General features: G+C 32.6%; 2 protein-coding genes across 5 annotated transcripts in view; one reads left to right on the forward strand and one right to left on the reverse strand.

The window, feature by feature from the left end:
• si:ch211-278p9.3 overlaps positions 1–12,816 on the reverse strand; it is a 44,857-nt gene that overhangs the window by 20,446 nt on the left and 11,595 nt on the right. For 2 of the 4 annotated variants that reach the window (XR_012393219.1, XM_073928128.1), the window contains exons 3-4: positions 8,604–9,089; positions 1,254–1,409 (exon numbers count right to left, since the gene is read on the reverse strand). Coding sequence is in view for 3 of the 4 variants with exons in the window: in XM_073928128.1 (XP_073784229.1) it covers positions 1,254–1,396 (143 nt within the window). In the remaining variant the exon portion in view is untranslated. Of the gene's footprint in view, positions 1–1,253; positions 1,410–1,894; positions 2,375–8,603; positions 9,090–12,816 lie in introns of those variants that run through there. The other 2 variants (XM_073928129.1, XM_073928127.1) reach the window with 2 other exon arrangements.
• Positions 2,509–12,165, forward strand: klhl10b.1 (kelch-like family member 10b, tandem duplicate 1). The gene is made up of 8 exons (XM_021467289.3): positions 2,509–3,871; positions 5,838–6,330; positions 6,856–7,272; positions 8,626–8,823; positions 8,942–9,091; positions 10,096–10,212; positions 10,606–10,697; positions 11,370–12,165. Exons 1-8 carry the CDS (start codon positions 3,726–3,728, stop codon positions 11,500–11,502), a joined length of 1,746 nt encoding a protein of 581 aa, XP_021322964.2. The 5' UTR covers positions 2,509–3,725; the 3' UTR covers positions 11,503–12,165.

Genomic DNA, 12,816 nt, shown 5'->3' on the forward strand with positions numbered 1-12,816 from the left:
ATGTCCAAAAAAGTACAACTTAAGTACACTTTCTTATCACCTGGGTAGGCCCGAACATTATTGAGCATGTCTGGGGTAAGATGAAGGAGGAGGCATCGATGATGAATCCAAAGATTCTTGATGAACTCTGCAAGAACGCTTTCTTTGCCATTCCAGATAACTTTATTAATAAGTGATTTGAGTCACTGCAGAGATGTATGGATGCAGTCCTGCAAGCTCATGATGGAGTCAGACACAATATTCATCTTTTTCCACTGCAGCATGACTTTATATTCTATAATGGACATTATTTCTGTTGTTACAAGACTTTTGTCTAAGCAAAGTCAGACCTTACTGTCCTAATTAAATCATTTTAAAAATCAAGGCATGATTATATTTTATTAAATAAGCATAATCTCGAGACCTTTACCTTTCATATAAGCCACTTCTGATACCAAATGATCAACTAAAAGTCAAGTTATTATTTGTTGTTCCTAAAACTTGGATAGGCGAGGAGACTTTTGTCATGTTGTGTATGTGGTATTTCAATCCTACCTGTCTCATCTGCAATTAACTGAACATCAAACACATAAAAAAAAACACTAACAACTTGCCCCGATTAACCCATTCTGATGCTTTCTAGTCTTTTTTCTGGAGATTATTCAGATAATTTACATACAGCTCAGACAGCTCTTATAGTACTTTACTGATTACTGCTGAATTTTTTCCTCTCTCTCATAAATAGCTAAACTGGTGAATATCACATTGCATCTCTAGACATGATTTACCAGTTTGTCTTTTTTAAAGTATACTCTTTCTTTATTTTCCAATCCTGTTTTGCTGAAGTCCGAGTAAAGTTCACCTGTAACTTAGTGAAGATCATCATACGCATTAAACTGTTCTGCACTCAAATTGATGCCTATTTTCTACAGTTTTTTTTTTTCTTCTGATGTTGTTTGGATTGTTATGTCCTCAAAATAAATCATTCTTAAAATGTCCCATGACCAATTACGGAATTGAAGTGACTGAAGCAGCAGAGAAGGTCACCATGCATGCAAGTATACATTACTTTACAGTGTTCACAGTTCTTTTTAACAAACTAGTAGTGACTAAGTGTATGCAACTTATATGCTAAATTATGCAACCAGTGAAAGACAATATTTTTGACAATATATAAAGCGAAAGTAAAGAGCTTGACTTGAGTACATTATCTCAAGAAAAGTCCCAAGAATCAATACAGCAATGTTAACAAGTATATAAAATTGTTTCCTCACTCGGGTTCAGAAGTCTCAGGTCCATCACTGAACTGAAGGGGAACAGGCATGGATTGATGACTCTTCATAGACACACAGCTGAGCTCTGGAGATGTTTCTGTATGTGTGTGAACACCCTGCTCTCTCTTCTCATTGAGATTCATTACACAGATAATACTAAACAGGAAGAAAGAAAAATTTAAATCTTAAAATGTCAGAATTTTTCTTTTGTGATCCCACGTTATTAAAATATACAATAAAACAAACTATACTTTCCAGATTTACACTCAACCACAGAGCTTTGGATGAATATAAACTTGTTTAAAGCAGCTCAACTCTTTGATTAATAGTTTCAGAAATTCACAGAATCAGTCTACATTTTTGAATCACTTATAAGATTTTGAATTATATTTCTCATGAGTTCACACTTACATATAATTACACATAGAAGTTGTGTTTTTTACAGTGCAACTGTTTGATTATGGCTTTAACTCATTTTTGATACAGAATTACAGATTACAGTTCTGGTTTTGATTCTTTATTTCTGTGTAAACACTACATATAGATGATGATTACATCTGAAAACACTTACAGCAGGATATAAAAATAAAATGCAGAATCATAAACTGATCCAATAATACATATATGTTGTTCAAACTTACCTCTGTCCCAACACTGAAGAACACCACACAAAAAAACGTAAATCAGCGTATAAATATTGTCTGTCCGTATACATAGGAGCTTTAAACTAATCTGTTATTAAACCAATTCACATTTTCACAGTGTTTTCCCTCTAGTTGTTGTTCATAAGCATAATGTAGTCACTGGTGAATGGTTTCACTTTCCACAATGTCTCATGAGCAATAGGAGAAGTGAATCATGTGTTAAAATCACATGGGAAAAACATCAGAATTAGATTTTTTTTTTATTGTAGCAAACGTGAAGAACTATAAGATTCAACATAACATCTAAGAAAAATGTTTTTTTACATAAAGCTGAGAGGTAAGAATTATGTGAATGAATAATTAATTGTCTAATGCAATAAATAAATGTAAACGCTTTAATACAAACTGATATAAACACACCTATTTCAGAGAATGCTGAAACCTAAACAAATAAATATAATTTAAATAGACTCTAATATAAATATTATCTAAAAAGACTCAACAGTTTTTATGCCATATAATCATGATGCAGTCAAACAAAAAAACATTTATTAAAATGTGGACAATACAATGTGTATATTGTTAATACTTGAATACTGCAGTTTTAAACCAATGCAAACAATATCTGCTGTGGAAATACAATAATCACATGATAAATTTATTCTCAAAATCATCATCTTCAAGCATTTCTAAAGCTTTGGCACTGCAGCGAGAGCCCTTATTTACAAACGGCAATAACAGTGGAGAACCTACCCAAGAGTAAAATAATTTAGAAATATACATATTTAGAAATTTTACATATTACATAAATATATAAACTGTAAAAAAAATATTAAAATGACACACAGTGCTCTCTTGAGTAGCCTGTCTCAGTTGTATTGGTGAATGGCATACAATAATAACAGGCCACTAGATGGTGCATTTGAAAAATCTGAATTATATTGCATTGAGGGAGCCACAAAGAAATTCTTCATTAAATACGAACACGTTGATAAAAGAATGCCTGTGTCATATCCATAATAGTGATCATAACATTTTTTGACCATACAAGTAACATATTGGCATGATTTCTGAAGAATCACGTGGCAGAGAGTTCATTAATGATGCTCAAACTTCAGCTTTGCCCTATTTACTTATGAAAAAACTATATATTAAGTATTACTATAGTGTTTTGAACATACCAAAGTGTGTAAATATAAAAATTATAATATTCACAACTCTGTTAATAAATGCTGAAGCCTACTGTAGTATTAATAAAATGAAAAAAATGAAAAACTAATAAATACTGCAGTATATTTTAGTTTTACTACAGTAAACTGGTGTATTGTAGAATAATATACTCTACAGTTGTAGAAAACTACAGCATTGAGTCTTTTTTTTACATTTCTATAGTTGTGTTACCATAGCAACTATAAATACCACAACACATTAATCCATGTACTTTACTATGATTCAAAAACACTATACTATGTACTATAAATAGTACTATAAAAACTACTATGGTATTTTTTTTCAAATGGGTAATGGTAACTTGGGCATATGGGCAATGATCAATATGGGCATATGGTAAAAAATATTGGGAATGGATAATAGTCAAAAAAAGAAACATTTTTAAACTTTAATTGTTGGTGAAAACTTCTACATCTGTGTGGATTATTGATGAGAATTTTGAAGATAAACAACTGCATATCCTGACTCTGCAACAATGATGTCACATTTAGATTCCAGAATTAGAACATTTAGACCTCTGGAGTCTGTGAGATTATTCGATCCGAGTTTTTGGTGAAAAGACTGCAAACATTTACTAAAGAGAAATATCTCAGTGATAATGGAGAACTTTAACAGTCCCACAGCTTCAAATGTGTTTGATGAAGCACGTTTACTGGGCGAACACACTGACCTGATCATCAGGGCGAATGGCACTAAATTTCAAGTGCACAAGATCATCATGTGTGCCTGCAGCCCTTATTTTAGGTGAGTTGAAACACTTGAACTGCTACTGTGGACAAATGACTTATATTGCATATAAATAATTACAATTACTGTACATTTCCACTACTAGTGTGAAGATACTGGAAAAATGTGTCATATGCAACATTGTTGTTGAGTAACGTTAACGATATTTCTTCTGATATATAAATGATTTCCATGTAAAAATGCTGTTTTTATTAGCTATGTTTTCATAAAATCATTTATTTATTTAAAGATATTAAAACCAAACAGGTAAAAGATATTTTTCAGATCTAATTAGTTCTAATTCAGACATAAAAAACTGTCAAAATGCAAACATTTCATCTTTGAAACACCATGAATGATTGAAAACCTCAGCAGATATTCTGACTCTGACAGGCTGTTGTCATTTTTCTCTCTCGTCACTGTGTTTTTACAAATTTAAGTGGATTGAACATAAAACAATTTAGTTGTCCCAAAAAAAATCTCTTTGAGTTGTTTCAGCTTATTTCAAATAAATACGTTAAAAAAGATTTCTGCAAACAATTTATGTGTGGATTTTAAACAAACAAATTAAATAATGTTCAACTTAATTTGTTTTAATTCAGCTAAAATAAATTGTTTACAATCACTTGACGTACAAAAAAAATTTTAATTTCAAGGAATCTTCATCTTTGAATCTTTTATTTTCAGTGATGAAAATGTAGAAAAATTAAGTTTGATGTTTAGTGAACTGTTAAACTGTGATAAATACTGTAGTAAACCTCAATTTCTGACAAAACTGCAGTGTATTGTAGTATACCCTATACAATAATTGCAAAATTAATTTACAGTTTCTTTATTGTTGTTGTTTTACCACAGTAACTACTATCATTACCACACTGTAAAAAAATGCTGGGTTCCAGCAATTTCAGCAGTTCAGTCCAATTAAAGTTGTAATAATAATTTAGTTAACTTAATTGATTTGTGTTGAGACAACATTAAGGAATTGTGTGGAACCCAAACCAAACACAAATCAATTAAGTTAATGTAATTATTTTTGCTAATTTAAGTAGATTGAACATGAAACAATTAAGTTGTCCCAACAAATACTCAAGAATAAGCTCATTTTACATAAGTAGCTTGAACAAGCAACAAAAAATAGTTTTAGTGTATAAAAAATAAATAAATAAAAATGACAAACACTATAATATTTACAAGATAAAACAATATAGACCAGAACTGTCCAAACTCAGTCCTGGAGGGCCGGTGTTCTGCAGAGTTTAGCTCCAACTTGCCTCAATACACCTGTAATGATGTTGAAAGCCTAGTAAGAGCTTGATTAGCTAGCCCAGGTGTGTCTGATTAGGGTTGGAACTAAACTTTGCAGGACACCGGCCCTCCAGGGCCGAGTGTGGACACCCTGCTATAGACCATTTCAATGTGGCGGCGTCACTATCATTGGCCCATGAACACTTCCTGCACTGTAAAAAATGATATAATCAACTAGTCTAGACAGCATATGTTTTTAGCTTATTGTAACTTATTTAAACTAAGGTAATCATGATCTAACTTAATTTTATAAGTTACACAAGCTGTTTAAGTCAGTTTAACATAATATAAGTTCAATAGCTAATTTGATTCAGCTTAAAATTTAAGGCGACCAGGATTTTATTTTTAATTTTTTTATTTTTTGACTGTAACAAAAGGCAGTAACTTAACATTAATACAGCCATCATACCATTATTTATCAATATTGGGGCCTTTGGAAGCTATGAAAATTTAAAATATTTAACAGGAAATATGTTAGGACCATCGTTATTATCCCTCAAAATGGTCTACAGTATTTTCTCCTGTGGAAATGTGGAAATGTTTTTTGCTTAAATAGCACTGGAGTCATATAATGCAGTTCTGCAAGACAAAATTAAAATGTAAACACAGAAATGCTCATGACTAATGCTTATATTTCATATCTTTCTTCTCCCTTATTGACTTATAATTGTGTTCACAGGGTACTGTTCTCCTCCAAATGGACCAGCACAGCTGAGCATACCTACGACATCCCAGAAATGTCTCCAGACATCTTATATCTCATTATTCAGTACGCATACACAAGATCTGCGCTCATTACAGCAGAGAACGTGTTGAAGCTGTTAGTGACAGCTGATCAGCTCTTAATCTCGGGTCTCGTCGCTGCCTGCTGTCAGTTTCTGGACACACACTTAGGTCCAGAGAACTGCATTGGCATCCACATGATTACCAAGGACTTTCACTCCTGCTCAAAGCTCCACCATAAAGCGAAGCGGTTCATACTGCAGCACTTTGAGAACGTGCTGCAAGTGTCTGAGGAGTTCCTGGAGCTCCCGCTGGAGGAGCTTGAGGAGATCATTGATGATGATAAACTCAACGTCAGACATGAGGAGGTGGTTTTTGAGGCCATCCTTCACTGGATTGATCATGAACCAGAAAGCAGGAGGAAACACATTGCGACTCTTTTGCCAAAGGTAGGAGAGAAAGTTTATCTATAATTCTACTCCATTCAATTCAAGTTTATTTGTCTAGCGCTTTTCTCAATAATTATTGTTTCAAAGCAGCTTTACAAAAGGTGCACATTAATGCTGTAATAATACCAATCTGGTTTTACCTTTTAATTAAGTTTTAATTACACTTAAAAAAAACTGATTCATTGGATTTACTAAAGTGTTGCTAAAAGCGGTTTCAATCTATTCACATGGGCTGAATTTAAACAAACAAATTCAATTTAGTAATGTTCAACAATTATTTATTTAAATTCAGCTCACACAAATTATTTGCAACCTTAAAAAATAATAAACACAATGAATCATTTTTTTCAGTGCACTTTTTATCAAGTGCTTATACTTCTCATGTAAATGTTTATTACTTTAAAACAAGACAGTATTGCTGAGTAAGCAAAAGATGCACTACAACAGGCACTTTGAACACTTTATAACATCCATGCAACAATTGTCTGAGGTAAAAATCTGAATATACCCTATACTATGCTTCAGGTTCGACTGGGACTGATGACGTTACAATACTTCATGGATAATGTAAAGCACAACCCGCTGGTGATGGAGAATGAAGCCTGCAAGCCTATAATCCTCAGCGCTATGAAGGCCTTATTCGACTTTCAGTTTGATGGACCAATAAGCTCAGAGCTCCTACATCGACTGACCCGCCCTCGTCTGCCTTCTGCAATCCTATTGGCCATCGGAGGATGGAGCAATGGGCCAACTAATGAGATTGAAGCGTTTGATATGAGGGCGGAGCAGTGGGTCAATGTGAATAAAGTGGACGAGCGGTCCACAGCATATCTTGGCACTGCAGTTCTGGAGGAGTTTGTTTACTGCATTGGTGGTTATGACAGTGTGGAGTATTTCAACAACGTCAGAAAATTCAACCTCATCACACAGACTTGGCATGAGGTGAGTAATGCTGTATGCCAGATGGTAAAATAGTTTTTAATTAAATACACTGAAATAAATGGTTCAGTGTATTTACAATTTTTTTAAGGTAAGTGGTTGCAAACCAATTTATATGGGCTGAATTTAAACAAAACAAATTAAGTTGAACATTACAAAATTTATCTTGTTTGTTTAAACTCAACACATTTAAATTGTTTGCAACCAGTTACCTTAATACAATTAAACATTGTTTTAGTGTACAGGAATTACAATGCTTTGTTTCATTATTTCATCTTCATTTACAAGTAGCAGAGTATTTACAGCTACTGTATATTTCTGTACATTCGCATCTCGTCCCTTTGTGCCCCCCTGGCTGCATAGTCACGAACTGCTGTTACACCTAAAAACACGTTCTTCACACCTAAGTGCCGCGGCGGCACCACAAACGGCAGTAATGGTCCTTTTGAAGTGTCACCCACTGAAGCTACTGTGATACAGAAACGATGTCAGACTGTATTTTAAGATGGACCATAGTAGTGAATAATAGTATTCCATGTTATTTTAAAAAATACCACTGTATTAGCAAGATTTATAACCAAAAAAATAATAAAAGCATTGGAAATTTCATTTATTTTATTGCCTAATATTGTTTTAACATTTTCAGTTGTTAAGTTGTAGTTGACATTGTATACAATTAGTCATTTCAAATCAAAGTTTTAGGAAATTTGTTCAATACGATAATCCAACACATCTTTTACTTATTTTGTATTTATTTTAAGCTTTTTAAGTACATCTAGGTAAATTAAAAGAAAAAGAGAAATATTTAGAAGAGTGGCAATAAATAAGTAATTTTAGGTTTTTGTATTTTATTAAATTGACTGTTTTTTATATCATGAAAGAACTTTTATGTAATAAAAAATACTATAATATAATATAATATAATATAATATAATATAATATAATATAATATAATATAATATAATATAATATAATATAATATAATATAATATAAAATAATAATAGATATTTTAGTATCACGTATTTGTTTGTTAATATTTTGAATTTAGCAATTTTTTAATTTACTGTTTATTAAGAAATATTTGTATATTCTGTGTGTTATTGTCAGGTTAGTTCCTGTAGTCTGTATAGTTTTATTCATTTTATTATTTCATGTAAAACATTGTAGATTAACCAATACTATAATATAATAATATTTGATTCTACACAAAAATACAATAGAATTACCATCATGACTGTGTATAATCACTTACAATCAAAATGGCATGTTAACACCATTGCACTTTTTGCATCTAAAATGAATTGAGATGTTTCTTTACTGTGTGCATACTCACTGATGTTTCTGCTGTGTTTAAGGTGGCCCCCATGTATGAGCGGAGATGCTATGTCAGTGTTGCTGTCCTGGATGGACTTATTTATGCCATCGGTGGCTTTGATGGACTTGAACGGCTGAATTCAGCTGAATGTTATAATCCAGACACCAACCAGTGGACACTCACAGCACAGATGAACGAACGCAGAAGTGACGCTAGCGCCAGCTCACTGCAGGGCAAGGTAAGTTCAGATGGGAAAATCTGGTCATAACTTACATTTTGACTCTACTCTCCTGCAGTGTCTTGCCTTTAGTCTTGTCCATCATGCATGTGTTTATTTGTGTGTATGGGTTTATCAGGTTTACATCTGTGGTGGTTTTACCGGGACAGAGTGTCTCTTCTCAGCCGAATGCTTCAACCCTCAGACAAACCAGTGGACGCTCATTGCTCCGATGAGAAGCCGCCGCAGTGGTCTTGGTGTGATCGCATATGATGGTCTGGTTTATGCTGTGAGTATGAAACAAACACATCAGTGTTATTGAAGCATTGCTTAGTAGTATTTTTAAATACTTATTTCACATATTTTCTGTTTACATTTTGAATGGAGCTAACTAGCTGTGTGTTTAGTTTTTTTTGTTCTTTTAATTGGTTCATTTTAATTTCATTACAATATGTCTGTTTACAATTAATGCACAAAGTTAAACTAAATTAAGTATTTTTAAATGGATCTAAACTGAAAAAAATTACACTTTGAACCAACTTTAAAAAAAAGTTACAGTTTGTTACAGCTAAAACTTTTAGGCTCTCAAAAGTATAATTTTACTTTGATTTAAACTTTAAAATTTAATCGAAATAAAAAAATATATATTTATTGTGGTCAACAACAAAAATCACATTCACCCAAAGTAAAAATAATGTTTATTATAAAGACACTAATTAGCTTTATTAGTTGTAACTTTTTACTTTGGTAAACCATAGATTTTTATTACTTATTTATTTATTTATTTTTTATATATAAAACTATAAGTATAATTTTGCTTTAGACCATCCTAAAATAATTACGGTATTAAATAATAGTAGGTTGTAGGTTGGTCTAAAGCAAAATTATATTTTTTTTACAGCTAAATTATTAAACAAGTTAAGAAAGGCTAGCAGGCTTCATTCTTCATCACCAGCATGTTGTGCTTTACATTATTTATAAATTATTGTAGCAACACCAGTCGCAGTCAAACCTGAAGCATAATAAAGGGTAAATTGAGATTTTTACATTTAAACATAATTTATGTATTTTTTCATGTTTTGCACATGATAACATCAGACTTAACTGAATGGTGTATTTTGAAATGTTAATCAATTTTTGGTTTTTGTGTTATTTATGTGTTAACTAAATGATTAACTATTAAATATGGCTTTATAGTTGGTATTCATTCTTAATTTTAGTTTGAGTAATTTTTACATCATATCTGTACATATTCTACACAAAATAGATGTTTAAAAAATTTCTTTTTTAAAGGTTGGTGGTTTTGATGGTGCCAGTCGCTTGCGGACTGCAGAGGCCTACAATCCACTGACTAACATGTGGAGGGATGTTGCATCTATGCACAAAACACGCAGCAACTTTGGCATTGAGGTGAGATGTGGACAGATAATACTTGCATCAGCTGAAACCACCGATCATTACGATGATCATTTTGTGATGATGAATGTGACACATTTTTATTTGTTCCATATTGACAATAAGTGGAAAACTGAACCTCACTGGCTCTTAATGGAAATGTTTGCCCTGCATATCAAAAATGTTTCAAAGAAGTCAAAATCCCAAAAGGTGTTAAAATAATATAACAATTTCAGAAAAAAAGATTAAAATAATATAAGAATAAAGTTGAGAACATAAGCTAGCATGTTTTTAAAATAAATAGGGAACGTTTATATTATATATAAAACATCCCGCTCTGAGGTTTAGTTATAAATGTACATCCTGAAGCTGAACATATTTAATATTTATTTAATTTGAATGTTGCAGGTGGTTGATGATCAGTTGTTTGCAGTCGGAGGATTCGACGGATCGGGCACCATCTCTGATGTGGACTGTTACGATGTGGAGATGGATGAATGGTAACATCTCATCTTGCATGGATATATTTTTGGCAATAATCAAAAGTACATGTGGGTTAAAATGATCATTAGCATATTAAGTAAAGATCATGTTACATGAACAGATTTTATAAATATCCTACTGTAAATATAATTCACTTTAAATTCAAATGAGATTGTGCTCATTACAAAAGAGAGGGCCGAGCTACAAATGTCTATGTGTCAGCATAGTGGCAAATTCAAAAACAAGACTAACATCCTATACTAATGAGAGAGGGATTGTCACTAAAATGCATCTGCAGACTGTTTTCATGAATTTTGATTATAAAAAGTAAAATTAATTCATTTTTACCATTAGAAGCTGGTTATATTTACCGATTGATGCCACAAAACTGTTAAGAACTTTCAGAACTTCACATAGGCAACTTTAAAAGCAATTTTCTCAGTATTTTGATCTTTTTGAACTCTCAGATTCCAGATTTATTATAAATTTTAATTTTAGAAAGCTTATTTTTTCAGTTTGTTGGTGAAGTTTACATCTTAATCAGCAAAATGTACACTTTTGTAGTCCAGGGTCACATTTTACACTGCATGAGCTAATGCTTGCAAATGGAAAAAAGTGAATGAAGTTTAATATGCATTTCAGTGGCAGTGCATTCACAGCATCTGTTTCTGTCTCTGTTTTCTGCACAGGTATTCGGTAAACAAGGCGTCGATCTCTCGCAGTGCTCTGAGCTGTTGTGTAGCGACAGGATTGCCGAACATCATACAATACGTGGCCCAGCGAGACGCAGTCCAGATACAAGACGAGTCTGACAATGAATGAACTGATTCAGGCAGATCTGACTGTCTCAATGCATGTGGACTGGAAAACCTCAATGCACCTCAATAAATGCATAAAAAAGAGCCTGTGTATTCCTATTTATTTAAGGGATAGTTCACACAAAAATGAAAATTCTGCCATCATTTACTCTATCTTTACTTGATCCAAACCAGTTTGACTTTCTTTCTTTTGTTGAACACAAAAAAGATCATTTGAAGAATTCAGAAAACCTGTAACCATTGACATCCATGTTTGTTTTTCCTTCTATGTAAGTCGTTACAGTTTTCAGCGTTTTTTAAATATCTTCTTTTGTGTTCAACGAAAGAAAAAAAACTCTTGAAAATTTTTGAGCACTTAAGGGAGAGTAAACTGTGAGTAAATGTTCATTTTTATGTGACTTAACCCTTTTAAAAAGATAAATTCTGAAAGGGTGGAACTAATGGACTCTCTGATCTCATGTTATTGTATTATAAGTGGCTTTGGATGAAAGTTTCTAAATGACGGTAAAATCTCTACTTCAACATTCAAAGGGCTTCAATATAGATATGAATACATCTAATATTGAGATTCATGTTTACTGAGTTGTTGCTTGTAAATGGTTTATGTACTGTTCTAATATAGTCTTCAGTTAATTTGTTTTTTTTATTTATTTTTTTATTACAGGATCATTGGAATGGTCTAAAACTCAGTGACTGTTGACTTTTGATATGCGAACACATAAAATTGAGGGCATTGTAGCATGGTAAATGGTTGTGTAAAAAAAAAGGAAAATTCACACTTGTGGTCCTCGTGGTCAAAAATGACCACCATAGGAAACGAATGGGAGATAATCAAAAATATGAACATTCAGAAAATATTTTGTTTACAAAAATAAAAATTCACCATGATGTTAAAACAAATTGCACAGTAAGAAGGCAACTCTATTGACTAACTCTAATGCCTCGGTCACATTAAAATTTGTGCATGCGAAATTCTGTTGTACAGCACTGCGAAAAGGGGGAGATGATTAGCTATTAGACATTATGAAATGATTGGACATTAAAAAAGCGAGCGAATGGTCCATGATTTAAATTTCTGACAAGAGAGGTCATGTTTTGATCTTCGATTCTTCGACGCAATCATGTGATACGATTTTGCAGAGTTCATCAAGCTTGAACTTTACAACCTGATAACAACACAGTGAACTGATAAACTTGTGGCACGAGCTTGCGTTTCCGGTCTGACGCATTTGTGTGTGTACGAATGGAAGTCTATGGGGAGAAAAGTGCAGTGTGACCGCAGCTAAAAACAGGGGTAAACCAACCCTGTTCCTGGAGA

This window comes from Danio rerio, chromosome 17 (genome assembly GCF_049306965.1).
Source record: "Danio rerio strain Tuebingen ecotype United States chromosome 17, GRCz12tu, whole genome shotgun sequence".
Taxonomy (NCBI): domain Eukaryota; kingdom Metazoa; phylum Chordata; class Actinopteri; order Cypriniformes; family Danionidae; genus Danio; species Danio rerio.

Coding starts and splice junctions, on each gene's coding strand:
- klhl10b.1 (XM_021467289.3), top strand. CDS start 3,726: ATGGAGAACTTTAACAGTCCCACAGCTTCAAATGTGTTTGATGAAGCA. Junction 6,331..6,855: donor TTGCGACTCTTTTGCCAAAG/GTAGGAGAGAAA, acceptor ACTATGCTTCAG/GTTCGACTGGGACTGATGAC. Junction 7,273..8,625: donor TCACACAGACTTGGCATGAG/GTGAGTAATGCT, acceptor GCTGTGTTTAAG/GTGGCCCCCATGTATGAGCG.